The sequence below is a fragment of the Rhipicephalus microplus genome, chromosome 2, assembly GCF_043290135.1.
Source record: "Rhipicephalus microplus isolate Deutch F79 chromosome 2, USDA_Rmic, whole genome shotgun sequence".
Taxonomy (NCBI): Eukaryota; Metazoa; Arthropoda; class Arachnida; order Ixodida; family Ixodidae; genus Rhipicephalus; species Rhipicephalus microplus.
In genome coordinates, this window is record NC_134701.1 from 298,998,417 (window position 1) to 299,026,240 (window position 27,824).

The 27,824-nt window shown below is 44.1% G+C and overlaps 1 protein-coding gene and 1 long non-coding RNA gene across 11 annotated transcripts in view; one reads left to right on the plus strand and one right to left on the minus strand.

Moving 5' to 3' along the window:
* LOC119178697 (fat-like cadherin-related tumor suppressor homolog) overlaps window positions 1–27,824 on the minus strand; it is an 812,220-nt gene that overhangs the window by 314,084 nt on the left and 470,312 nt on the right. For 6 of the 7 annotated variants that reach the window (XR_012888480.1, XM_075882464.1, XM_075882456.1 and 3 more), the window contains 2 exons: window positions 19,642–20,028; window positions 7,721–7,926 (listed from right to left, as the gene is read on the minus strand). Coding sequence is in view for 6 of the 7 variants with exons in the window: in XM_075882464.1 (XP_075738579.1) it covers window positions 7,721–7,926; window positions 19,642–20,028 (593 nt within the window). In the remaining variant the exon portion in view is untranslated. Of the gene's footprint in view, window positions 1–7,714; window positions 7,927–19,641; window positions 20,029–27,824 lie in introns of all 7 variants that reach the window. The other variant, XM_075882436.1, reaches the window with a different exon arrangement.
* LOC142783826 (uncharacterized) overlaps window positions 20,301–27,824 on the plus strand; it is a 56,033-nt gene continuing 48,509 nt past the window's right edge. For all 4 annotated transcript variants that reach the window (XR_012888493.1, XR_012888494.1, XR_012888495.1 and 1 more), the window contains exon 1: window positions 20,301–20,940. This is a non-coding gene — a long non-coding RNA (uncharacterized LOC142783826). The remainder of the gene's footprint in view (window positions 20,941–27,824) is intronic.

Sequence of the window (27,824 nt, forward strand, 5' to 3'; positions counted from 1 at the left end):
GTGTTCTTTTCGGATGCCCATAGTGTTTAGCAAGGTAAATGTGAAATAACAAAAAGTAAATATTTTCACTTATTCAGGTAAGAATTTTGAAACTTTATAACTCTTATTCTGGAAAAGCAGGTATTAAAACTACACTTATTACACACCTGAACATGTGTAGAATTTACTGGCATTTGATACAGGAAAAGCTGTGCTTGCAGTTCAATAAAAAGATGATCAAATCCTGTTATTAGTAGTGTGGTTTACATGAAAATTGAGTTAATATTCACATCAGTGCATGAAAATACTCAAGCCCTTAAGTTTTATTCATCCTAGCTTAATTTAATAAGACACTCTAGGTAAAAAACTGTTTTACTTCTTAAGGGCATATAATAGTAATGAAGTATTGCTACGACATAACATGCACCTAACAAACGCAGATGTTTCAACCCTATACGACAATTCCATATAAAAATGTATATTGTCACAAAGTCGTGACGTCAACAAAGGCAACAGTGGGCATGCCAAAGAAGAAATATACAGTAAAATCTTGGTATATCGAACCCCAGATTAACAAACTTTTCAGATTAACAAACATTTATAAAATCCCATGCCGACTGCTAGTAGTTTCAATGTAAAATTATTTCACTACTACTACGTCCTCTACGTGCTGTAGAGGACGTGCCTTCCCATTTTCACACCTACCCGTTGTTTGAAAAGTATAATGTAATGCCTTTTGAGAAGATGTACAACTTTAGATTAACGAAAGCCTATAAACAAGAATTAAAGGGGAAACATGTATTCTTGACTGAACTTGCCAACCTTAAAAGAAATTGTCAGCTTTATAAAACGTGAAACTGCGAAATTTGGACTGTTAAAACTTGTAGAACAACATATGGGCGACATACGTTAGGAAACAGACTTCCGAGGCTACTAAATGCTTTATATGAATTTAACTTTCAGCTGGAAACCAACACTTTCAATGCAATACGTTCCTTTCTTGCAAATAATTACATTGACACTATATAATATCTCGCGCATGCCTATTGAGTGTCAGCTATAGAGAATATGTCGGTGTACGCTAGGCATGGCGATTTGTAACCACCTCATATTTTCTCATATTTTTCTTCGGTCGTGTATTGAACGATTTGTGCAATTATATATCTATAGTGTAGTCTATGTAAATTACAAAGTTATGTTAATCTGTATGCATGTATTATGAAGGTAATCTATATGTACTGAGCTATTTAGTACATCCGTTGGTGTATATTTTATTTTGTGTATGGTTTGTACGCAAGACGTGGTTATTTGTAGTGGGCTCACATTTTCCTTCGGGTCCTGTGCTAAGTGATTTATCTGTTCAGTACATTTTTTGTTGTTGTTGTTATTGTTGTTGTCTGTTTTTGTACTGAGAACACCGTTGTACGCTGGTGCCAAAACGGGGGCCCGCAGCTTCGTCAAGCTATCCTTGCGATGGCTTTTTCTGCCGGCCACCGGCATTGTGTACTATGTACATGATGTCAATAAAGTTCACTGTTCACTGTTCACTACGTACTTCAGAATACCGAACTTTTCAGAATGACAAGAATTAATTTAGTTCCGCATTATATTAACATGCCTCAGAATTACGAACTCATGTTCTAAAATCTGTCGCAACCATTGGAGCGGTACGCAAGCAGACGACAAAGCGAACGAACGCCTTGCTTCTCGGAAGACGCGCGACAGTGCGGAGGGCAAAAAACGAAAGGGCAACTTTCTTTTCTCTCTCTTCGTTCAAACGCCGACGGTAACACAGGAGGGCAAAATCAGCGAGGAAAAGCGGGAGTTGCAGAGCAGGAAGCATGGGCGCAAAAAACCTGAGAGAGTGAGAAAGCAGAAAACAGAACGCGAGAAATTTTCTTTTTTTGTGCTTTTTTTTTCTTCAGAAGAGGCGATGACAGCTGCGACGCTTCAGGTTTTCCTTTCTTTGTCACTTTTACATGTGCTTTAGGAGGTCTTGTTTGTCAGTCGTGTTTATCTCTTTTCGGTGATTACTTATCCTGTCCGCAAAGCAAGTAGTAGCACCACAGCGCAAAGCGCTACGGTGCTACTACAAATGAGTTAATCTCTGCTTGCGACAAAGAAGAAAAAGCAGTTTTTGCTAAGCGAAAAAGTGGATATTCTTTGGCAACTTGAAGGTAAAAAGCAGGCTGTTGTGACCAAAGAACCGAATCGCACCACAGGAATGTGGATGAGCTGGACGCCTTCATGCTGCAACTTGTGCTGCACGTGTCAAAAAAAAAAAAAAAAAAAAATCACAGACTTCTTTAATGTAAACAAGCATTTTTTGTGTTCACTTGTGCATTTGTTTTTTCTCTTGAAAAACAAGTTCAAGAACCCCCCGTTGTTAAAGTAAGTCGTTTTGGACGGTTGAAAATAAGTATTTATGATTAATTTTTGGGGTTTCACTATACTGACTTTTCAAAATAACGAACAAATTGCTGCGGCCCCCTGAAGTTCATTACACCGAGATTCCACTGTATTTGGTCAAACTTGTTGCCACGAAACAGATTACATTGATACACGATGGCACTAACAGGTAGTGATGAGCATCGGCATTTATGCATATGTCATCGAATATTCCAGCGTTATCGCTAGCGGTCATGTAAGCTACAGAAAAATCTGTAATGTCTATTTGTTTCACACAATTTTAACAAAGTGATCTACCCTGAAGCTTCTCGATTACACTGTAGGCATGCTTTGCGCTGAGCAGTACTTAGTATTTGTAGGCAACAACCAAATACTGTACAACCGCAGCCACATCTGTGAAGAGCACTCGAGCAGCTGGTTTTTGCTCTGCTGGCTGAAACCTTGAGGCAGTTTTTGGCTCTTAAGTGTACCAGGAGCATGGGCGGCCTAGTTGTCAGGCTGACTACGTCAGAGCCTGATACTGTCCCAAGGTTTCACCCCGCAAAGCAAAAACTGGTTGTTCACGTGCTTTACACAGATGTGGCTGCGGCTGTACAAATGAAATAACCATGAGTGGCAATATTGCTGCACAAGAACGTGGCCCACTTACATCTGGCAGCTTTCGCAGTGTGGTAAAGTGGTTGTTGTAATTCAATGTAGAGAAATTCTTTCAGGGTAATAACCCAATCATCTATTTAACTGAAGAGGTGAATGGCATACATTCCACATTCATGACTGGCAGTCTCTATTGTGCACATGTGGGCCAGTTTTAACATGTGAGCTAGAAAACAAAATGCCAAAGAAGCTAAGAACTGTAGAATAAAAAATGATAGAAGTAACACTCTGAGAGTGCTATCACACCCGCAAAGTCTTTTGCGCTTCGTGGCACACACGTCTTTTGCGAAAAAGCCTCACTTAGGTGTCACAAACTTATCTCGGGAGCGCTTGCATAGAATGGATTTGAAAGAAGACGGGAGAGATGGGCTTGTGCCAAGACAAACACACTTTATCACACCAAACAAAGGCAAGCAAATGGAAAATTGAGAACAAACACTTGCTAGTACACAAAATTACTTTAGTAACACAATAACACTCAGAACTTATAAATATCCTAATAACAGAATCTGAAAATCCTCAACAACAATCCGTGTAAATGAACAAACTCAACCTGGCTGTAGCTTAGTTCTAATCCATTCCTAGCCCTAGCCCCTAGCCCTAAGCATATATGGTGTCGACAATGGCAAGTTCTCACAGCTTGTTGCGTTGAGACTCGTTGCCCCTTGCGGTGCCCAAGTTTCGTCAGGTTCTTTGTCGTTGATGGGCTGCTCTACTCCTTTACAGTCACTATCGGTTGTTGCAGCCGTCTGAACTGCCCTTCCTCATTGCCGGTGTCCTGGTCTTCGTCTCAGACTTTGGCTTCTCTAGACCCCACTTGTCAGGGACTCTCCCGATGACGTGTCCACTTTACTGAGTGGTGTGACCTGCTCCCGTTCTCGCACAATATGGGGAAGCCGCAAGTCCACTAGGAACTGCTGGGCAGGGTGCAGCAAGTTCGGGCAGCCTCACTCGGGACTTTCGAGGTGGATGGCCACTTCCCAAGTTTTTAGCGCCGACATCCTTCAGAACCAGGAGCTCATGCTGCTCCCGTCAGCATAGTGACGCTCGTTTCCCACGTCTTCACAGCTCGGCGTCCAAACACACGGTGCCAGCTCATTCTCTAGGATTTTTCTTCTCGGCTCGGCGCTTCCACGTTCAGCACAGGCCTCAGGCCTTTCCTTTACTCATCACATTGAACCCCCTCTAAAGAGCTTTTTCTAAATAAAACTGCTCATTTCCATTGGCTCTTCCTGTGACTTCAGCCTGCTCTTCTTTCGGAGTTATCACTTGTGGCAAATCGTGCGTGGGCTTGCACGATTTGCCACAAGTGATAACTCCCTCACCACAAATTTTCAGTGATCTTCACTCAGCACACCACATTTTCACTAATACGCATCAATCACTACACAGATACACTCACAAAAAACAACTGCACATCGTACTTTACACTGAATATTCCAAAAATCTGTATATTATTCAATACCTGTCCAAAATGTTTTTTCTTACAACAGCATTTTCCAATTCTGTACAACTAGCTTAAGTCGGTGCTTCTTCACACTCAGCTTCTTTTCGAGCTTGTTCTTGTGCCTACTCACTACCCTTCGTCTCGAACGCTCGCTACATATGATCTCACTGTTTCTGTTGGCTCGACGCCTCTTAAAACCAACTTTCCCAGGTCCCGTCTTATCTTTTATCACCCTCTCTGCTTCCCAATTTCTGAAGTCTACTTTATGCGTTTTCGCAACATCCTTTCCTTTTGGCTTTGTGCGTCAACTCTCAAATTTATAAATATTTCTCGGGTCCTGATAATTACCTCGGCATGCCAATTTTTTTTGAGCTGTCTGCGTTCCCCTTACTTTCTGGCAATTGACCCTGCGCATCTGAGGAACTGCTTTCATCGTATTCCTCTCTCGTGCTTTCTCTCACACTATCGCTACACTTCTTTCATCAATATGGGTGTTCCTCATCGAATGCTATGCCCTGCATCTCTGTTGTGTGTAGGCGTCACTTTCTCTTTCTCTGTGTCTTCTTCAACAACATGTTGTTAAACATATGCCACTGCAGTGGCACATATCCGAACTTTGTTGATCGGGCACTCAAACTTTTTTCTGTAAAACCTCTGGGGATTTTTTTCAACCTGTCTAATGCACGCTTTGGCTTGAGCCCATTGCAATTGTCGCATTTGCGAAGGATGGATTTGAGAGAAACGGGAGGTGGACGTGTAGCACAACAAAGGCCCTTTATCATACCACCAAACAATGGCAAAGAAAGTCGAAAATCGAAAACAAACACTCGCTAGTACACAAAATCACTCTAGTAACACAGTATCACTCAAAACTTGTAAATATCTTAATAACAATATTTTAGGCTTGTGCGAATAGTGAATTTCTGGTTTGAAGCGAATAGTACTTTTAATCGAATAATTTCGAATCGAATTCGAATGGTATGTAGACATATAAACAAAAGGGAATATTTATCACGACCCAACTGACCTACACAATATTTATTTTGAATTGAAATAGGGGCTCTCTGCAAATGTCATTTTTTTTTTCATTCAAAGGAAGTCGAAACAACTTTGAGTGTCATTTTGATAGGATGTGAGTCATAACCTGTAAGATACTTAATGTTTTAGAATTTATTATACTTGCATCATATAAGCCATCATAACAAGCTTAATATAATGAAGAATTGATTTGAGAGTAACATGTTCCTTTAAAGGGGTCCTGCAACACTTCTTCAAGTTGCCATGGAGCCAGTAAACATGCTTGTTGCCTCACAAGTTTATTGCCGCAAAGTTTCTAGAATTAGTCCAGTATGAGCGAAGTTCCAAAAATTTGTCGCACAGTACACTTGCATTTTCTCTTCTTGCCCCGACGAAATAGCTGGAAGCTAAGCAGGGAAGAATGGCACGGCAGAAAAAAAAATATACTTCACACGCACCTCAAGGTGATCTTAAGCACCTTTTTTTCTTTCTTCGAATACGCGGCTTTTCAGTGCGATCGCACACACACTTGTGGACAAGCGGCGGCCCCGGTAATGACGAGCGTGCCATGCTCGAATCAGCCAATGCCTGTGACCAAAGCCGTATATTCTTTCTTGGCTGTGACAAGTGAATTTTGAGCTTGTAGCGTCATTTGCAGAGGAAAGAAAGCAATTTCTAGCTTAGAATACTTATTGTGGATTACAGGCTACGTACTGCGCTACAATGCTTGCCTTGGGTGTTCTCAGTAGCCTCGACTACCGATCGGCAGCGTTTTCTGACCATGTTCAGTAAATGTTGCAGGGCCCCTTTAAATTTGAAAAGAGGCTTCATGGCAAAGCAAATTTTTTTGGGTAGGTGCTTTCACTGCTTCGCAACCCTATATTGCATTGCGGTTTGCAAGAGGGCAAACACTATTTTATAGCTCATATGGCGCCCACTATGCCTGCGGCGCCAACAGCGCCTGCAAACATTATTTTAAAACTCTTTATTGTAGTAGCGCCACAGCGCAAACACCGACTTGCTTTCGGGACACAATAAGGAATCACCGAAAAGAGATGAACATGACTTTCAAGGCTTCCCGGAGGACATATAGAAGTGACAAAAATAAGAGAAAAACCGAAGCGTATGGCTGTCATCGCCTCTTTCAAAGAAAAAAAAGGAACTAAAAAATAAAATTGCTTGCGTTTCGTTTTCTGTTTCTTCGCTGTCTCAGGTTTTATATGCCCATGCTTCCTGCTCTGCTGCTACCCCTCTGCCAAGCCGACCTTACCCTCCCGTGTTACCCTCGCCCCTCATCTTGGAGCTTGTAAACCTGCATGATTGGCGTTTCAACAAAAAAAGAAAAGAAAGTCGTTCTTCCCCTTTTTTTTCCCTCTGCACCGTCGCACGTGTTCCCAAAAGCAAGGCCTCTGTTCGCTGTGTCGTCTGCTTGCGTACCGCTCTGGTGGTCGCTATGGATTTCAGAACATAAGTTCGCTGTACTGAGGCGTTATTAATATCACTAGAAACTAAATTAGCACTCGTTATTTTGAAACGCTCGGTATTCCGAAGTACGTAGTAGTGAAATAATTTTACATTGAAACTATAAGCAGTCGGCACGGGATTTTTTAAAAGTTTGTTAATCTAAATAAGTTAGTTAATGTGGGGTTCATTCTACCGAGACTTCACTGTAACAGCCCCCGAACGGTCAGTGGTTTCATCATCATCATAGTTAGCAAAGTAGTGCCAGCAGTGTCGCCTCACAGCAAGGCTGGGTGGTCGCAAAGAAAACATTAGCGAGGCTTTGGTGGCTGGCTGGAATGGATACCTCCCAAAATGAGTTCATGGGGACAGCACCATCAACAATGTCGCGTTTACAATACCATTTTGTTGTTGTTTCTCGAGTGCGGTATTGAAACCTTATATAAAGTTGTTTAGCATGTCACTAGTGGTGTATTTGATTCAACTGGTGATTTGTCATTTGTAAAAGCAGTTAAAGAAATGTACTTTTGTTTGGTTGCTAGATCGTGTCTGCTATGTTCGTGTGTTCTGAGAGCAGCGTTTCAGTCCCCACAACACTAAGACATAGCTAAAAGGCTGAGTGGATAAGCGAACGAACAGGCGCAGCCTTGAAATGAATAAGAAGGAATGGTATGGCAGATGGCAAAAGATGCAATACTGGTAAAATGAGTGGCCTGCAATAAACTTAAAACAATAATCATGGCTTGCCTGAAGCAGGAGCTGCCCTGGAGGTGCATCTTCGGTGACGGTAGCACTGTAGGGTCCCCCAAACATGGGTGCATTGTCATTGGCATCCAAGACAGACACATTGAGCCAGGCACGAGCACTAAGTGGTGGTTCACCTCCGTCGCGGGCCTCCACTGTTAGCTGATAGCTGGTCATCTCTTCGTAGTCCAGTGAGTGAGCCACTCGCAGCACACCTGCAAGGGACCACCTTGTCCATGGGGTTCGACTATCTGCTTCGCTGGTGCTCTTGCGCACCACCATTCTAACGGCCAATGCAAAGGTGCTTTCCTATCATTTGAATGCAAGTCATGGCTTGCATGTGGCCATTGGGACCTTGAAATAACAAGATCTCTTCTAAAATTCCTACATACCAGGGAAATATGATTGTCTTCCCACGAACTATGTGAGCTTATTTGATATCACAAACTAAAAACTAACATAGTTATTTTAACTGCATAGCACTTCAGGAGCCCGGCTCCATGGATCTCGAATGACATGAACACACTCACATACCATACCATAACAAGGCTAGCAATGCTCAAAACCAGGCTAAAATGAATGAACAAGGTCTAAAAGATTAAACCAAGAAATATTTGCAATATTCATTCAAAATCCCTAAAAACATTCTGGAAACATGCTGCTGACTCTGGCGCCATGCCAGAAAGGGCGGCACCACAACCTCGCTGAGCGAGTGCCCCTTCCTTCCTGCTTCAGCGGCACTGCATCACTACATTTCACGGGGAAAACGAGCTGACAGCACTTGCTGCAAGTCGATAAAGCGTAGCAAAAAGTAGCCCGCATGTTTCAAAGCAAGTTTGCAAACCTCATTAACAAGACTCTGCTTGCGCATGAGCAACACAGCACCATTTGGCAAACGGAGCAGTGAGAGAACAGGAATCCTAAGGTTAACAGCATGACAATGAGTTTTTCTGCCACTGTTGTGTGTGACTCAAAATATGCTGATGTGGTGCAGACATGATGATGCATGCAGACATTGATTGATTGATTTGTGGGGTTTAACGTCCCAAAACCACCGTATGATTATAAGAGACGTCGTAGTGGAGGGCTCCGGAAATTTCGACCACCTGGGGTTCTTTAACGTGTTCCCAAATCCGAGTACACGGGCCGACATTTCCGCCTCCATCGGAAATGCAGCCGCCGCAGCCGAGATTTGATCCCGCGACCTGCGGGTCAGCAGCCGAGATCCCTTAGCCACTAGACCACAGTGGCGGGGCTGCGTGCAGACATTGATGAATCCAATCTTGTAATATGAGCTTGCTTCTATAAATTGACAAAGTGTGCAGTAGTGGAAGTAAAACAGGAGCATTATTTGGCACCCCTCACAGAGCCCAAAAAGATCCTCTGTATAGGTTTGTCTGAACAGTGAATTTTAGGTTCAAAGCAAATTCAAAACAAAGTGATTTTGGTAGAATAATATTAAAGTGGGAGGCTACACTTAATGGGCAACTTTTTTATTTATGTATAGATGTGAAAGAAATTTTCAAAGTTGTGTATATAAATGTGGAAATTTTAAAAATGTATTTACTTTTTTTGATAGGTCAAGTAGTTTGCAAGATACTCTATAATCAATGTAAAGCCTGGGTCCTTTGTTTGCAGCCTAATTAGCATCTAAAAAGGAAGCACAGAAACCTTGGCGACAATGTAGAAACAATGTAGGATGTTCAAGGAGTGCAATATGTTATAAATTACTTTGCTGGGTCAATTTACACAAGAGTTAGAGGATATCAATGTTCAGAGAAAAACAAGCCACCTTCACCTGTCACGCATGTGACCCTATATGTAGGATGTTCAAGGAGTGCAATATGTTATAAATTACTTTGCTGGGTCAATTTCAACAAGAGTTAGAGGACATCAATGTTCAGAGAAAAACAAGCCACCTTCACCTGTCACACATGTGACCCTATAAAAAATGTTTTGGTCTGTTTATTGCCTTTAAAATAAGTACAGTCTGACACTGCTACAACGAACGCCACTGCAACAAGAAATTCACGGTTCCCCGTCAGCAGTTCATAGGAGTCAATGCATAAATATTGTCGCCACAATGAACACTTTTTTTTTTCTGCCGTCCGGCTTCAACGAAAGTTCACGATGCAATTCTAGGTTCATATATTTGTTGCTATACAGAAAACCCAATCTTTAACATTTTGATGTATTTTCAGAACTTGAAAATCTGTCAACAAAGTCTAAAAGACGCGTTGGCACCACCAGGAACCGCCACTGTTCAGCAAGCATGGGTGCCGCCATTGCTCGATAGCGTTAGCAATGAGACTGCTCTGCCAGGCCCTGCTTTTGCCACTTGCTTGTATTCGAGCCGCAGACGATCCGAAGCAGAAGCTCAGTCGCTCAGTTCATGGTTTCCTTTACGCAGCTGCCAGGTGCAAATGCCGAGCGATGCCTTTTCCGATTCTAATGCTTATCATTTTATTCGTGCTTGGCCAGTCTGGTATCTAACCAGAGCGGCTGTTCATCTGTATCATCAACCAAATCAGCTAGCCGCGAGTGATGGATCATAAGAATGGCAGAGAATAAGGTAAATGTCACCTCTCCACGATACCCTGCCTCCATCTCGGCGTTGTCGGATACACTTTGATGGCGGACAACTACTGGTGTTAATGTGTTAATGCAACTGTTTGGTACGTTCACAAAAGTGGTTGTAGGTGCAGTTTCAGTGTGGTTTTCACCATAGCCTCGCTAAGCATGACTGTGAATCGCGTCGTGATGCTGCTGGGGAAGAATAGGAAGCAGCGAACACTTTTTTAATTTTAAGAATAAAAGTTCCTTTGTTTTGCTAGCTCAGATCAGCTATATTTTTTTTATTTCACTACAACGAAATGCTCACTTCAACCAAATATTTTCCACGCCCCGTGAGTTTCCTTGTAGTGGGTTTTGACTGTATATGCTGATAGCTCGAATGGAACAGAACTTATTTTCCCTGACCTTTGGCAATTGTGGCTAAATTTATGTTTTGAGAAAATGAGAAAATATGTTTCAAAACACCTTTATTGAAAAAGATACTAATAAAATCTTATAAAAATTCTCCAGGGGCATAATCTGAATGCATCCGATCCTTATACTACTTCTTGACCAGCTTTCTCACACTTTGGGACACTTCTTTCTATTTATTTAAGGTTGCACTCTGACGACAGTCCTTCTCCCTAGCCCTCAGGAATGTGCTGCTGAATATCGTGATATCCAGCTGCTCTAGAACTGCAGCAAACGTATTGAACTTGCCCGTGTTAAAGCACAGCACAGCTTCTTCAGCAGCAGCAGCTTGCACAGTAAAAAGAGAAGCATGCTGCCCTTTTGATACCAAACTCAAATCACGAATTTGAGGCTTTCGTGTGAATTCTGAGTCTTGTCTAGCTGGCATCTTGACTCGCTGCCACACCTCCCGACTCCGAAAAGCACTCAATTTTTCTGGCTGTTGCTGACACCAACAAAAGACCCTCAAGTGCCGCGGCTGTCTCGTGGGTGCTCGCGTCACGAGCTTCACAGGCACTGATCACATTAGCACATGGGCTTTTTGCCTTTCTTTCATGAATGATGAAAATAATGCTGTAATCGGAACTTTTTTGCCCCGCCGGGCATAGGGAGATGCACAAGCACGTTAGGGACACGAGTGTCGACACTTTCGAAAGGGCGATACCTTTTCAAAATGGCGGAAGACACTGCCAGCGAGTTTTCCTGGCCAATCGGGAAACGCCATTTTGGTCACGCGCGTCAAGCTACCAATAGAATCATGCGTTGCACGTGATTTCGACTTTGCTTTTTTTTGTTTTTGCGAGGGGCACATAGCTGTCTACTGGAAAGGAAAAAAAGCTAGAAATGCGACCTTTAGAACAAGACCAAAATGATGCTGGTGGAGAGCGTTGTTCGAGTGCCGTCGGCGGTTGAAGTACGGCTAGTTTGCACTTCAATTTAAAGGTCTGCTAGTGCGAAGTTGCTCTCTTTATGGGTTATAACTCGTGAAATAAGTGGAACTTCGAAGCCAAACTTAGCTGATAGGTGTGGAAGGGCATCGAGAACGTGAAAATGATGAGAGAGTAAATTTATTTTTTGCGTCGATTTTCTACTTCTAAGTGCTATGTCCCCCCTTAAATTGATTTCAAATAGTACAGATGACATGTTATAAAAAATGGGCATATTTTCATGACTTAACTAACCTGCAGAATATATATACAGTAAAGACTCGTTAATTTGACTCTCGTTAATACAAAACACCAAATAGTTTGGACACGTAATCCGGTAGCTGTAAATATACGCATCACTCTACGAGACTGGGCACTCATTATTTCGGACAGATTAGACCGCATGTTGGATGATTCGGCAGCTTTTTGGCTGCTGGCGAAGCTCAGAAACAAAAGAAAAACAATTTGGAACAAAAGCAAAACTCAAACGCAGCCCTACCATGGACATCAGTTGTCTATGTGGCTTATATTGAAACTAATGAAACATCATTTCCTCGCGTGTGGGTTTAAAAATGCCATTTTGTTGCTTTATTCCCATTGGTGTGCCCAATAGCTAAACGCTGTTTTGCGAAAAACCGAATCAGTATGGCTGCTTTAGCTTGTGGGAATGATATTGCCCCCTGTAAAGTCGTTTGCACCTCATGGTGCACGCGTGTCTCGTGAAATAGGCTGCAGTTTTAGGGTAGACAGCAGCTGAGTGGTAGGTGGCACGATGCTCACGAGAGTTCACCATTATAATCATTATCACGGTTAGGACGGTAGAGTGAGTGAGTGAAAACATTCATTGAAAAAACAAAAGAGAGGTGCAGCCCTTTAGAAGCTCCATAGTGGATGGAGTCCTTGCTCCGGGACCCCGTTGGTGACAGTCGCTAGCCTGGCCCTCTGGACCAAAGCCCTTGGGGCTTGAAGGTTCGAGCAAACCAGTAGAGTCGCTTCTCACTCCTCTTTGATTGGGTTAGAAAGAGGGGGGAAGGGCTGAGTTGAGCTAGCCAGCCCAAACAATGTGGTAGGTGTCAGCCACCTGCCCACAGTATTGGCACTTGCCAGTGAAGAAAAAATTGAAATGTTGCATGATTGCCGGGCAAAATAAAGTATTAGCGAAAAGTCTCAGCAAGGTGCGTTCATTGCCGTGTCACGGTAGCCTAGTGGCTAAAGTACCGGGCTGCTGGCCCGCAGGTCATGGTATCGAATCCCAGCTATGGCAGCTGCATTTTTGGTAGAGGCGAAAATGCTGTAGGTATTTGTGCTCAGATTTGAGTGCATGTTAAAGAACCCCAGGTGAACGAAATTTCCAGAGCCCTCCACTAAGGCATCTCTCATAATCATAAGTGGTTTTGGGATGTTATACCCTACATATATCAATCAATCAATTGATTGATTGATATGTGGGGTTTAACGTCCCAAAACCACTATATGATTATGAGAGACGCCGTAGTGGAGGACTCCGGAAATTTAGACCACCTGGGGTTCTTTAACGTGCACCCAAATCTGAGCACACGGGTATCAATCAATCAAGATGCATTCATTAGCCTTACCCAGCCCCTTTGCAGGAGGTGGGTATTGACGATGCTGATCCCTGTAATAGGTCGTAATATCTTTGAATGTCAGCAGATATCCGCCTTCGGGTTGCAGGTACTCAGGATCTAAGCAGGATGCCAGGTGAACGAGTGCTCGGACCGCCATGTTTGCTGCCTCACTCCCCATTAAGCCCTCTTGGCCTGGAGTCCGGACTAGGCAATAAGGAGTAGGGTCGAATCCCTGGTTGCTATAGCTACCTCTTCTGCTTGTGTTGCTCCGGGAGCTTTGAAAGCGAATCCATCGACTTGTTTTTCCTAGTGAATTACCACTGCCGTATACTATGACGATGATGCGTATCCATAGTCCGGGCACTAGAACCCTCTCCTGAGTGTGAAAGTTGTGTTTTAAGTGAAGCGTGTCCAGCAGATGCGGTCACGACTTTGTCTATGTTGGACCTGTGTATTGGTTCGTGAGGTATGCTTCCTTGAGCTCCTGAAAGGTGTTCACTACTCTCAGTGATAGAAGTCTCACATTAGAAGTTGCGACAGGTAGGCCAAGGGCCCTCTTAATCACTTTGCAGTTGATTGCCTTGACTTTCTCTGCATCATGCTTCTACAAGTAGAGATAGGGGATAGGGATAAAATATGGCTAATTTTGAAGGCATCAGTTAGATGCACAGTATGCTTCCTTTGTGATCCTCCTTGTTGGAGAGGTGTTGGACCATTCGGCCCACTTGGTCCCCAACCTTGCAAATCTTTTGTAGTGTTGTGAATGAAGAATCTGAGAGTTCCAATTTCGTTAGCCTAGCGTATGGGGCCACTAGCCAGAGACTGATACAGTTATGTGGTGTCCTTAAAAGTGGCCTAAGATGCACAAATCCTAATTTGTTTGGTGCACATTAGAGTCCGCAGCGCTCTGCGTACCGATCCACTACGTGAGCGGCTGCTTACAGGTTTTCCTCCATATGCCCAATGTTTCCTTTTGTGGCACAGATGGTGATGTCATCGGCTCACAGCACATGCTGCCCACTTGCACAACCCTTTAGCTGGGCTGGAAGGAGTATCATCGCTAGGTTAAATAGTAAAGAAGAAAGCACAGCACTTTGTGGAATTTCCCTAGTATCCAATTCGTAAGGTTCATACAATCGAACACAAATATAGCGAACTCGAAGGAAATCCCAAATTAGTTCAATATATGAAAGATTCGATACAAGAAAATAAAGGCCCCGTGAGCTTACCTGTAGCGGATCATCACCCACAACAGGCGCATTTAAGAATCACAACAAATTATGCACACACTACAAAACAGAATGATTTACTTGCATGAAAAAATCACTAATCTTGGCCTGTTTCTTTGTTTTTGAAATGTTGAAGATGCTAGTCTCGATCTTATCAAGGCTGTCCAGGCGAGACAGCCCGGTTCCCTCTTTGCGGCCGATACAAAGGCAAATGATGCCGAACGCTGCCGCCACTTCAGCGGAGTATGTGCGTTGTGAGGTATGAAAAGGAGTGTCAGGGAGTCTGGTGTGGTTGATGATCGAGGAACGAGGTTGTGCACGAGTTGGGTTTGCTGTGTTGGGGGCTGGCTGGTCCCGACGAAGCAGAAGAAGAAGACGGCCGACGGAGACGTACGCGGCCGGCGGGGACGCCGACCAGCCCGAACACGCGGGTTGGCGCAAAACGCCGAAGGAAGAACAACAACCGCACTCCACGGTTACCCAACACACACTGATTTTATTTACAGTTGCCTTGAAAACTTGGATGCCAGAGCGGCGCCCCCTGGCATCCTCACATGTCATTCCGAAACCGAAACCCAGAACACAACAACCATCCCCTCCTCGAAAAAAGCACACCTATACACTGTTTATATGTATACATGCTCGATACCAACATATTTTACAAGGTATGTACATTAGAACACATGAAAATTCAGAGCACGGCACACCGAACTCACACACTACAAGTCCTGAAAATGCACTGACAAACAAGAAAAAATGTACACAACTGTTCGGAACAAAAGTTCTACATCACGTAGTCTTCGAACCAACGCGGCTTCTGCCGCTTCCGCTTAGGGCGGGCCCTTTTGGGTGTAGAATCAGGTGTCTCTGCACCTTGGTCACTTCTGCTCTGATGTGACACATCAAGAGCGGTGGAAGATTGTGAAGGCTCTGAACGAGCGTTAAAATTTGCGGTCTCATCAGAGCTCGCAGCATGAGCTTCGGAAGAATTTTGCGGACCGGAGTCGCGGTCTCAGCCGAATTTGAAGGTTCGAAGTGAACCGTATGACTTGGTGTACTTGAACCAGCGACACCGACTGATAACTCCTCCCCCCTTGAAGAAATGCCTGTACATGGAGGCCACATGTAATAATCTGATGGATAGTTGAAAGGCGCGGACCGAACGTGATGGGGAAGACTTTTAGGTGTTGAAGGCGAATCCGTATGAAAAATAACAAGGCGCGAAGCATTCCAGATGTTACCATCACTTAAGCGAAACGAAGTGGGGCTAACCTGGCCCAAGACTTTGTAAGGACCTAGATACTTGGGGCGCTTGCCTGGCACACGAACCTTGACTATATCGCCAGTGCGAACTTCGGACTGCTTTGCACCTCGAAGGGTGTCGACATACTTTTTCATTGCTTGTTGATGAGAAAAAACTCTGGTACGGATTTGATCAGGAGAAGACACTGCTATGTTACGAGGCAAAGAGACTATGTCGAGAGCAACTCGCAGTTGCCTACCGTGGAGAAGTTGAGCAGGAGACACTCCAGTGGTGCCTTGTGGTGTGAACCTGTACGAAGCTAAACATTCAGTCAAGACTTGCTTGAGGGGACGGTGCTCTAATTGGGCGATCTGGATATGTTCCTTCAGAACGCGATTAAAGCGCTCGATTTGCCCATTTGATTGGGGATAGAAAACTGATGACCTCAAGTGCTGAATTCCTCGTTGTGAAAGAAAAGCCTCGAAATGTTGGGACTGAAACTGTGGACCATTGTCCGTAACTATGGCATCAGGAAAACCTTCCCGGCTGAAGATTGAAGACTGAAACTCAATGATGACCTCAGAAGTAACCGAATGTGTGAAACAAATTTCTGGCCATTTGGAATGGTAGTCGATGAGAGAAACAATGAATCGGGCATTTTGTGGAACATTATGCAAAATTTCACAAAGAAATTCCAGACTCGGGTATTTATTACTATACAGTAAACCTAATCATTAACATTTTGATGCATTTTCAAAACCTGAAAATATGTCAACGAAGTGTAAAACACGCGTTGGCACCACCAAACATTAGCGCTGTTTAACAAACATGGGCGCCGCCATTGCTCGATAGCGATAGCGATGCGACTGCTCTGCTTTTTTTCACTGGCAGAAGCAGGGCAGCTTCCTTGCCATCGCTATCGAGAAATGGCGGCGCCCATGCTTGCTGAACAGCGGTGGTTTTCAGTTTCTCCGTGAGTGGTTTCTGGTAATGCCACCGCCTGTGTTAGACTTAGTCGACGTAGTTTCAGGTTCTGAAAAATGCATCAAAAAGCCGCAGACGATCCGAGGCTGAAGCTCAGTTGCTTAGTTGATGGTTTCCTTCGCGCAGCTGCCGGGTGCATTTGCAGAACGATGCCTTTTCCGATTCCAATGCTTATCATTTTGTTCGCGCTTGGCCAGTGTGGTTACTAATAAGAGCGGCTGTTCGTCCGCATTATCAACAAAATCAGCTAGCCGCGAGTGATTGATGATAATAATGGCATAAAATAAGACAAAAGTCACTGCTCCAAGATACCCTGCTGCCATCTCGGCGTTTTGACGGCAAACAGCTGCTGGTGTTAACGTGTTAATGCAACTGTTTGGTTCGTTCACGAAAGCGGTAGTAGTCATTGTCTCAGTGTGCTTTTCACCATTGCCTCGCTGTGCATAGGTGAGAATCGCGTCGTGAGGCTGCTGGGATAGAATAAAAAGCAGCGGACACTTACTGAATTTTGAGAGTAAACGTTCCTTTGTTTGCTAGTTCAGATTGGCTATATTTTCTCGATTTCACTACAACGAAATTTTTTCCGCCCTTAAACTTCGTTGCAGCGGGGTTCAACTGTAACTGATTGGTATGTGGGGTTTACCGTCCCAAAACCACCATATGATTATGAGAGACGCCGTAGTGGAGGGCTCCGGAAATTTCGAAGGCAAGTTCGAACACCCGGGAGTTCTTTAACGGGCACCCAAATCTGAGCACACGGGCCTACAACAATTCCGCCACCATCAGAAATGCAGCTGCCGCAACCTGCGGGTCAGGAGCCGAGTACATTAGCCACTAGACCACCGCGCCGGGGCACTGAAGACGGTGGAATTTTCTCTTGCAGTTTGCAGAGCTGGTCAGATGGGCCTGCCCACAAACCATGCACGAAGGGTCCACTCGTTCCACTAGATCTTGATTTCTGAGGTAATGCCGGTGGGAGGTTTCTGCTGTGCACTATGAAACAATACAAATTCACAGCAGCACATTATCCGAAAGCAGACTGCGCGTTTCTGTCCATTTGCAGTCTTCTGTCTCTCCTTGCCCAATAACAGCAATTAGCATGTTCCAGTAGGATACACCGGTCGATCACTGCATGCTTTACGCCTCCCAAGGTTTCTCTTCTGCGCAAAGTCGCAATGAGCCTAAACGTCGCCGCCAGTGTAAACGTTAGCACTCACTATGTCACATCGTAACATAATTTCCTTTAGCAGGAGATGGTGTAAGTATTCTTTCTTGTGTGGCTTCATACTTATTGCACGAGGTTAAACTGTTCCTTTCATCAAAGAAATGGCAACTCTGCCATGATCCTTCACAGATGTCCTTAGTAGCGCAACTTCTTCGCGACCATTTCGGAAATCGATGGCTTTGTTGATCCCTTTTATGTCATTGTCCTCCTGCGGGAATGTATTTCTGGCAATAGTACTGGTATCGGGCTCCGCAACACATTGTGGCAAGTATGAGAAATCCTCCTCTCTAAGACATTTCTTCGCAGGATGCAGATGTAACTTCTCGCTTAATGTCCACAATGCTCTGTCAACGGATGATGGTCCTTAAAGAGTCCACCCCATTTTCGTGTCAATGGCGATTAATGCTCTGCTCTGTTATCTGACACCCAACGAACGTTGCTGTTTTGTGGCATATTACTTTTCACAAACGGTTCGATCTAATCAGTAAACATTCTCCGGGTTTGCAGGTGACGCTTGGGAAAACAACTGCATCTGCCAATGTTTAACTTCTGCAATGATGATTTCGTCAAGGTAATTCGTCTTTGCAGATTCAATGATGTCGCCACAGATGAAAGGAATGATGACAGCTTCTATCTGCACTAATTATGGCAGTAATTACATAAATATGAGAAATAACTTTTCACCACTAGAAATAGCCGGTCGAGTCAAAAAGGTAAATTATAGTTCTTCCGACGAATAGTCTACAGCCACTCTGAAATTTTCGAAAAGCGGTCACTGGTAATCATTGCAGAGCAATGAAATCTGGCTGATTCAGCTGGCGGAACTGAAACTGGCACACCAAACAGCCCATCTGCCATTCACTTCGAAACCCCTTCTATGATATGTTAATAATTTAAAATAGTGTAAATCATTATTGCTCAATTTCCTAATTACTGCCTCAATTAATGTTTGCACACATCTGAAGATGTTTTCTGCCAAAGTAAAGGGAACGCCTCAGGTAGCATGCAGATACCTGCTTTCTGTAAGTACTTCAAACACCCGATATATGAGACCGGGCCTAATACGGGCTTGCCTCTAGCCCAGGCCCGACCCGAGCTCGAAGCTCCAGGTCCCGAGCCCGGGCCCGATCCAACAATGCCTTACCCGGCCCAGCCCGACTCGCGGGCGGGTCAGGGAACAGGCTTGTGCAGTGTTGTAGCCTTCGGTGTCTGTGAAGGACGTGCCCAGCGTCTCTGGCGGACGCACCAGGTGTCCGTGATGGACGCGATCAGTGTCTGTGCAAGGGACGCCAGCTTGCTTGTAACAGAAGATTTCGAACATAAATATTTTCTTGGCTTAGTAGCCCTTGACTGCAGTGAAACCACGTTTATAGGAAGCTATACATACAAAATAAAATGCATTTAAATAGATGCTTTGATGGCTTAGCATCCCTCCACTGCAGTGAAACCACTTTTATGGTGTTGCACGTGGACTAATATACACTTGATCGTTCATTTCAAATACTTTGAAATTTTCAATAATTTAAATTCGAATAGAGCGAATTTGAATACACTGATATTCACACAAGCCTACCTCTGTGGAACTCTTTGGTATCCAATAAAGCCAGTCAGAAAACCCCTAATTTAACAGTGCATTATTTGGTACTCATACAGTGTTCACACTGTACTTTGAGTGGACGCCAGAAAGTGCATCTGTCTTTGAGCACAACGTACCTGTCTTGGTTTCGATGCTGAAGTGTCCCATGTCATTGCCAGCAACTAGAGCATACGTGATCTGAGCATTGACACCCACATCTCGGCTGGCGGCTTTGACGGCCACACTGAGGGGCGATCCCACGGGTGCCACTTCCGACACGGCAGCAGCATACACCTGCTGAGTGAACTCGGGTGGGCTGTCATTAATGTCCTGCACGGTGACTGCCAGGTGAGTCCGGGAAGCCAGAGGGGGCTGGCCGTGGTCTTGGGCCTGCACTGTGAGGTTGAAGCGAGCACACTGTTCCCGGTCAAGCGGCTGCTCCAGCCGCACCAGCCCCGAGTGCGCATCTACGCTGAAGTGGCCGTCCGCTTGAACAAATGAATAACTTAGCTGCCGGTTCACACCTGCAGAGCCACACACACAAAAAAAAACCCCAACCCAATGACTCTCTTATGAAAGCTGATATCATTAAACGGGTAGCGTACTGTGCAAGCACAAGGATAGCAGAAAGAGACAGAGAATTGTGCAGTTCTGGTAGAATAGGTGTTGTGAATAGGGGCTGGCCAATGAATTCAGCATATTGCTTAGCCTGGCAAATCAACCTTGTATTGAAGGGCGCCCTTTTCTAGGGTAAGATGTACATATACACTCAAACCTCGATATAATTTGGGCAAGGTTTCACCGCCAGCATGCGGCCACGGAATAATCTGCTCTTGTACGTTCTGCAGATTCTCGCCTTGTGCCTGGGGTTATCATCGGATGGATGGTCACCGGAAAGCCTGCTGCCAGTGATTTTGTCACCCGACGCCAATCAGCGCAGTCCTGAATTCCGCTGCACAGATGAATTTTCCTGGATTCGGTGGCCAGCTCAAGTTTCGGTTTCCGGTGCTTTGAACTACACAGCCAAATCGACAGCGACAGGCGAGGCCTCGAGATACGCCCCCCACGTTTTCAGTGGCATTGGGCAAGGTTTCACCGCCAGCATGCGGCCACGGAATAATCTGCTCTTGTACGTTCTGCAGATTCTCGCCTTGTGCCTGGGGTTATCATCGGATGGATGGTCACCGGAAAGCCTGCTGCCAGTGATTTTGTCACCCGACGCCAATCAGCGCAGTCCTGAATTCCGCTGCACAGATGAATTTTCCTGGATTCGGTGGCCAGCTCAAGTTTCGGTTTCCGGTGCTTTGAACTACACAGCCAAATCGACAGCGACAGGCGAGGCCTCGAGATACGCCCCCCACGTTTTCAGTGGCATTGGGCAAGGTTTCACCGCCAGCATGCGGCCACGGAATAATCTGCTCTTGTACGTTCTGCAGGTTAGTAAAAAACATTCCTATTCCAAATGCACCACGAGTTTTCGGTGCCTGGTGGTGTTGCCTTGCCCAAGAGCCTTTTGTGATGGAGTGGCCGAGTGCTTTGATGCTGCGTGTATGTTGGTATTGCTTCTGAGTGGGGACATTGAATTGAACCCGGGCCCTAATGATTCTGCAATGCAGGAGCTACTTAAAGGTCAAAAAGAAATACTTGAGGTGATGGGAACAATTAGAAAGAAGCTCGACGACTACATTGCTCTTACGGATCAGAGGTTAGACTCAATTGAAAGTGAATTAAAATGCCTTGCCGGTAAAAGTGTACAATTTGAACGTTGTGAGAAAACAGTGGATCGAATATCGGCAGGCATTGTTGAGATGCAAGTGAAACTCGATGATCTTGAAAACAGAAGCAGACGTAATAATTTGGTTGTATATGGGTTGAAAGAAAGTACTGGTGAAACAACTGAATCACTTCGTAAAACTGTTCTTGACGATATTTTTACTGCTAAAATGGGTGTCACCTTAATGAGTGTTGAAAGAATTCACCGCATTGGAACAAAGAAGCGGGGGAAGAACAGACCAGTCATTCTACGGCTTTACAACTTTCGAGAAAAAGCTGATCTCTACAAAAATGCACACAAATTGAAAGATTCTGGCTTATCAATCAGTGACGACTATTCCAAGCAGGTGCGCGAAAAAAGAAAGCACTTATGGGAATATGCAAAATCAAAAAAAGCAGATGGTCACACAGTGAAACTTTCTTTTGATAAGCTTATCATTGACGGTAGGACTTACAGTTGGGATAGTGATGCGCAGGATGTCACAAAAGTAAGACGTTCGTGACGCGATAACAAAGAAGTGAGACAAAAGCCCCAAGGTGCCCGAGATATTGCCCTTCTGATGATGAATTGCCGAAGTGTTAAGAATAAAGCTGATGAGCTGGGTGGCCTTATTAGGTCAGTGAACGCTGACTTAGTCATTGGGTCAGAATCTTGGCTTGACGAAGCAGTTTCGAACTCTGAAATGTTTCCTTGCAATTTTCAAACATATCGAAAAGACCGGTCAACGCATGGTGGTGGTGTTTTCATTCTTGTGAAGGATTCTTTGATGTCCGAAGAAATTTTTATTGATAACAATGAAACTGAATCTGTTTGGTGCCGAGTAGTGCAAAGTAATCGTTCTAGTTTCATTGTTGGTGCTTTCTATCGGCCTCCTGTCTTTGAACCGAATGTTATGCGTCAGCTGAGAAAAATTGCCTGCACCTTTTCTAAAGAATGTGTCGTTCTTGCTGGTGACTTTAATTTACCGGATGCTGAGTGGAATAACGGTAACTGTGTCTTAAAGTCTCAGGCAGCGACATACTGTGAATTGAAAACGTTGACTGACGTGCTCGGCCTCATGCAGTATGTTTCCAGTCCTACGCGAGGTGACAACATTCTGGATTTGTTGTTTTGTAATACCCCTGATGTCATTAATGAAACACACGTTATTCCCGGTATTAGTGATCACAACGCCGTCTTTGCAAAGCTAACAAGATCCCGGGTAAATACAAAGAAATGCGAATCTAGGAGAATCTTCTTTTATAGTAAAGCAAACTATCAGCAAATATCAGCTGGACTGGAGCAACAATTTCTGTCTTTTGAATGCAGTGCAGACGAAGCAACTGTTGAGCAGCTATGGCAAGTGTTTAAGGAACGCATTACTGGGCTCATTCGGCGTCACGTCCCGAGCGTCTCAAGCGATAAACTGAGTAAAATAAAGAAACCTTGGATTAAGGGGCATCTTATTCAGCTTATCAAAAAGCGCAAGAGGGCTTTTTCCCGATACTGCCAAAAAAAATCCCCTGAAAATTTTAATAAAATGAAAGATTTGACATCACTTTATAAAATGGAACTGAAAGAAGCCAAGAAAAAGTATTTTAAGAGTTTGGCCGCTGACTTTTCTAATAAGAAAAGGTTTTGGAAATATATGAGACGATGTGGTACTGAGAAGGTTAGCCCACCAAACCTACGTTACGGTGGCGAGATTGTAACTGAGGATCGAGATAAAGCCACACTTTTTAACGACTTCTTTAAATCGGTCTTCCGCCCACCTACACAAGTGATTGTCACGAATAAAAAAGAACAATGTTTGCCTATGGGTGAGATAGAGCTTTCATTCAATGGCATAATGAAGTTGTTACAGCGCATTGACGAAGGTAAAGCAACTGGCCCAGATGGCATATCACCAAGAGTTTTAAAACTTTGCTCTGAGGCAGTAGCTCGTTACCTTTATGTTATCTATAAAAAATCACTCGATGAAGGCAAGCTTCCTGATGATTGGAAAATAGCTAATGTTGTGCCCGTTTTCAAAAGTGGTTCTAAATCAGACGTATCAAATTACAGACCAATTTCTTTGACGCCGATTTGTTGTAAAGTACTTGAACATGTTCTTTTTTCTGCTTTAATGAATCACCTGACTTCAATTAATTTTTTTAATCCTAAACAACACGGATTTAGACAGGGTTTTTCATGCACAACCCAATTAATTGAATTCTATCATGATATAGCATCAGTTTTAGATAATCGAGGACAGATTGATTGTTTATTTTTAGACTTCAGAAAGGCTTTCGATACGGTATCACACTCCATTCTGATTCAAAAACTGCAGAACTTGAACATTCATCAAACCATTTGCCGTTGGATTGCGGACTATTTAACTTCAAGAAAACAAAAGGTTGTGCTTGGTGGATCATGTTCGTGTTTAGTTTCGGTGACATCAGGGGTACCTCAGGGTTCCGTACTCGGTCCGCTTCTCTTCCTTGTGTTTATTAATGATATTTCGGATACAATTAGGTGTCGTATTAGAATGTTTGCTGACGACTGTGTGTTGTATACTGAACTGACCGACCAAACGGATTCCACCCAGCTTCAGGATGACCTTTATCACGTGGAGGCATGGTGTAAAAATAATGACATGGTATTAAACACGAATAAATGTGTTCACGTCAGTTTCACCAAAAAGGTTAATAGATTTACAAATCAGTACATCTTAAACAATGAAGTTATTAGGTATGAACACAAATATAAGTATTTGGGTGTCACGCTTTCTGAGGATGGGGGATGGTCTGAACACATTGGCAGTGTTGTAAGTAGAGCGGGAAAAGCCCTAGGCTTTTTACAAAGAAATCTTAAACATGTAACCAAGGAGGTTAAACAGGCCGCATATTATGCCTATGTGAGACCAATACTAGAATACGCCTGTCCTGTGTGGGATCCGTTTAACAAAATACATATTCATGAATTAGAACGCATTCAGTCGATGGCAGCAAGATTTGTTCTGGGAAAATATGGCCGAACTGAAAGCTCCCGTTGTATGAAAAGAGAACTTAATTGGCAATACTTACAAGATCGAAGACGTAATCTAAGATTAAAACTATTTTATTCGATATATAACAATAAAACGGGCATTAATGCTTCAGATTATTTAAAAAAAGCGTATTATCAATCCTCCCGTCATGATCACAAATTTAAAGTACGGCCATACAACCCCAGAACGGATCTTTTTAAGCATTCTTTTTTTCCGCAATCCATTGTTGAATGGAACACGTTACCAGCCGATGTAGTTGGCCGCAAGACTGCGGATTCATTTTATGAGGCTCTGTGCCCCCCGCAATAATGCCTAAGTGGCGCTGCGGGTTTTGTTTCAAATAATAAAAAAAAATAATTGATTAATTGATATGTGGGGCTCAACGTCCCAAAACCACCATATGATTATGAGAGACACTGTAGTGGAGGACTCTGGAAATTTCGACCACCTGGGGTTTTTTAACGTCCTCCCAAATATGAGCACACAGGTATACAGCATTTCCGCCTCTATCGAAAATGCAGCCGCCGCAGCTAAGATTCGATCCCGCGAGATGAGGGCCAGCAGCCGATTACCTTAGTCACTACACCACCGCAGTAGGGCAAACCTTGATATGACGAACCCGAGAAGCTGAACACGTTGTGTAGACTTATCGTTGTGCACGTGTGGTGCTGAGAGTCATCGAGGTCTATCAATTCAAGCTGACACTATGGGGTGAGTGACGAAAACATGTCATTACTTTCGTATGAAGTTTCTTGCCTTTTATAGCTCTCTAGAATTAGAAATGATTCGCTTCTTACCTTTTCATCGATTATTCTACGTTATCCGGCAAGCCTCATATATAATGCGGGGTCGAATCCTGGCTGCAGTGGCTGCATTTTCGATTGAGATGAAAATGCTGCAGGCCCGTGTGCTCAGATTTGGGTGCATGTGGTGGTTTTGGAATGTTAAACCCCACACATCAATCAAGGCTAGCCTTATATGTATTAACTAATAAGTATATATGACACCCGACAGGACTATTTACCAGAGTTTCAATTACTACTCTCAAATACCAATGAAATACAATACAGCCTTGATTGAACTCTCGTGCTCTTCGATTTTCCCCTTCTGGCTACCCACAGGCTGCCAGAGCCAGCCAGAGCACACTCATTTTTCTCGGGCTGCTCTGTCTCTCCCTGCAGCGCCCTTCCGGTTGGCATTTGTTTTTCTCTGGTTGGACAGTTTCGGCTACTCGTGGAGAGCCCAAGGGTCAACAATTCAGTAGTGGAAACTCTCTGGAAGCTGCTGGGCAGGTTTCGGGCTAGCAGACGCTGAAAAGATATGATACACGGTTGCTGCCATTTTTATGAGGACTCAACAGATTGCAGTGCGGGCGCTTGGGGACTGTGCCTTTGTTTGTCATTACGCGTGGCGTTATCTTCTAAAGCCTGTTCCGTAGTGCGAGATGGGGCAGTCACGAGCGGCAGCGAGCGAAGTGTAAGCGAAATGCTTACATTGCAGGCGCAGTGGCATAATTGCCATAATTGCCTTCTTATAGTGAAATCACAAAGCACGGAAACGTGGCTGTGTACTTGCAAGTACTTGCTTTTGATACCGCCATCGACTTCGCAACTGAACTCACAGAAACAGGCAACCCCCACAACCACATAACAAAAGCAGCTGACGCCTAGGCAGGCCCCATAGGCTGTATAAAATGCAGTGGTCAAGACAGATGAAAAAGTAGCAGTTCCCTTTTCTTTATCTGCTTTTGGTGTGGTAGGAGCGCGTCCCATGGCCGCTGACCTTCACTGAAATGTGAGGTAAATAATTGGCAATACTCCGAGGTACGAATCGAATTAGAAGTGTACTCTTCTGCAGCACCACAACTGTCACAGCAAGAAAGGATGACGTACGCACGTGATTAAAAAAAATGCTCTGCTATGCCAGTGACCCAATTTTTCAGGAGATTCAAGGGTGCATTTATGCAGTATAGAGATTAGGTCGAAATTCGGGAGTCTCCTGGACAATTCGGGAGAGTTAATGGGTATGTTGTGTGGGGGTGCTGACACTCCTGTAAAGTTGTTTGCGCCACGTGGTGCACATGTCTTGCACAGAAGCCATATTTCGGGGTTGACAACCGCCGGGCGATTGATGGCGTTGTGTTCGCGTTGAGTACCACTATTGATAAAGTGGTAGCACCACCGGTGACCCCTGGCGAAAGACAAGCCTTGATGGCAGGCGAGAGTTGAGGGAGTCTTTTCTGCACGTGGCGGTTGTCGCGAATGGTTGTCTCTCGCGGTGGGTCTGCCGTGGACGGCACCGCGGGCCACCTGCGGTAGGCCCATGAGGTGATTGAAGCGTTGGGAACGCCGCCTTTTGTGTGCTCTTGTATTACGTTATTTGAGTGTATGGTAATTTTGTGTTATGTTGACTTAGCGTGTTGATAACGATTGATGTATCGATTGGGCGGACGATATTGTCGTATATATTAGTTAAATAAATGTATGTGTATTGTTTGGTTTGTACCGACCGTGTCTGCTGTGTCTGTTCACTCCAAGGGCGTGGTGATGGCGCTCGCCAATTCGAGACTCCACAGTTGAAACCCATCAGATTGTATTTAGCAGCACGATCTTCCAGCACCTGAAGGTGACATTTGTGAAAACTTGATTTGTAGTTCCCGTGCATAATGATCGCCCCCTAGTTAGTGTAAGACACCCAATATGATTTTCAGGACCCCATGCACAAGAGCATGGCCTTCGAAATCTGTATTTCAATGTGGTTCCTATGATAGGATAGCCAGCTAAAGTTAGGGTCTTGAGATTAGTGTTGGTAGCTTCAAGCCTGTGATTTGGCACATCATCTGAGAGGCTTTTGTGTCATGCTTGCCGTGTTTTTATCAATATGCCAGGGCGTTTGTTATGAGCCGTTCTTGAAATGCATTGTGCCATGAAGGAGAGCAAAAAGAGTTCAAAGGAAGTCTGCGTGCACTCGTTTATTTTATTTACTTATTTTATTGTTGTAATTACTTGTGGTGCGAAATTGGCTTGCCATCATATTGAATTTAGATGTCATTCTGTGAAAGTGCCTAGCTTTTCTCCCCCGCCTCCCCCCCTCCAAAAAAAAAAAACAGACATTGTTGGTAATTTCGACTAGTTAGTAGAAGGGCTTTTCCTCTTTTATGGGTCATCTCAGACAAATGAAGAAAGTGCATTTAATACGAAATCACAGCAGACAGGAATGATTAAAGACCAGATGTAAGCTAATAAGAGCTAACATCATTCTAAACCAAATGAGACTCTGGAAATAAATTAGAAAAGCTTATGCTTCCACGCCAGAGCTGACACGAGATCCAAAGAGAAAATAGACATAAGCAATGCACTGCAATGATAAACCTGCCTACACTTCAGCATTTATTAAAAATATAAATGTTAGAGTTTAACATCCCAAAAGTGCCATATGATAATTCAAGCTACCGTAGTGTAGAACTACAGAAATTTCGACCACCTGGGGTTTTTTAACATGCACCTGAAGTTAAGTATACGAGCCTCAAGCTTTTTCAC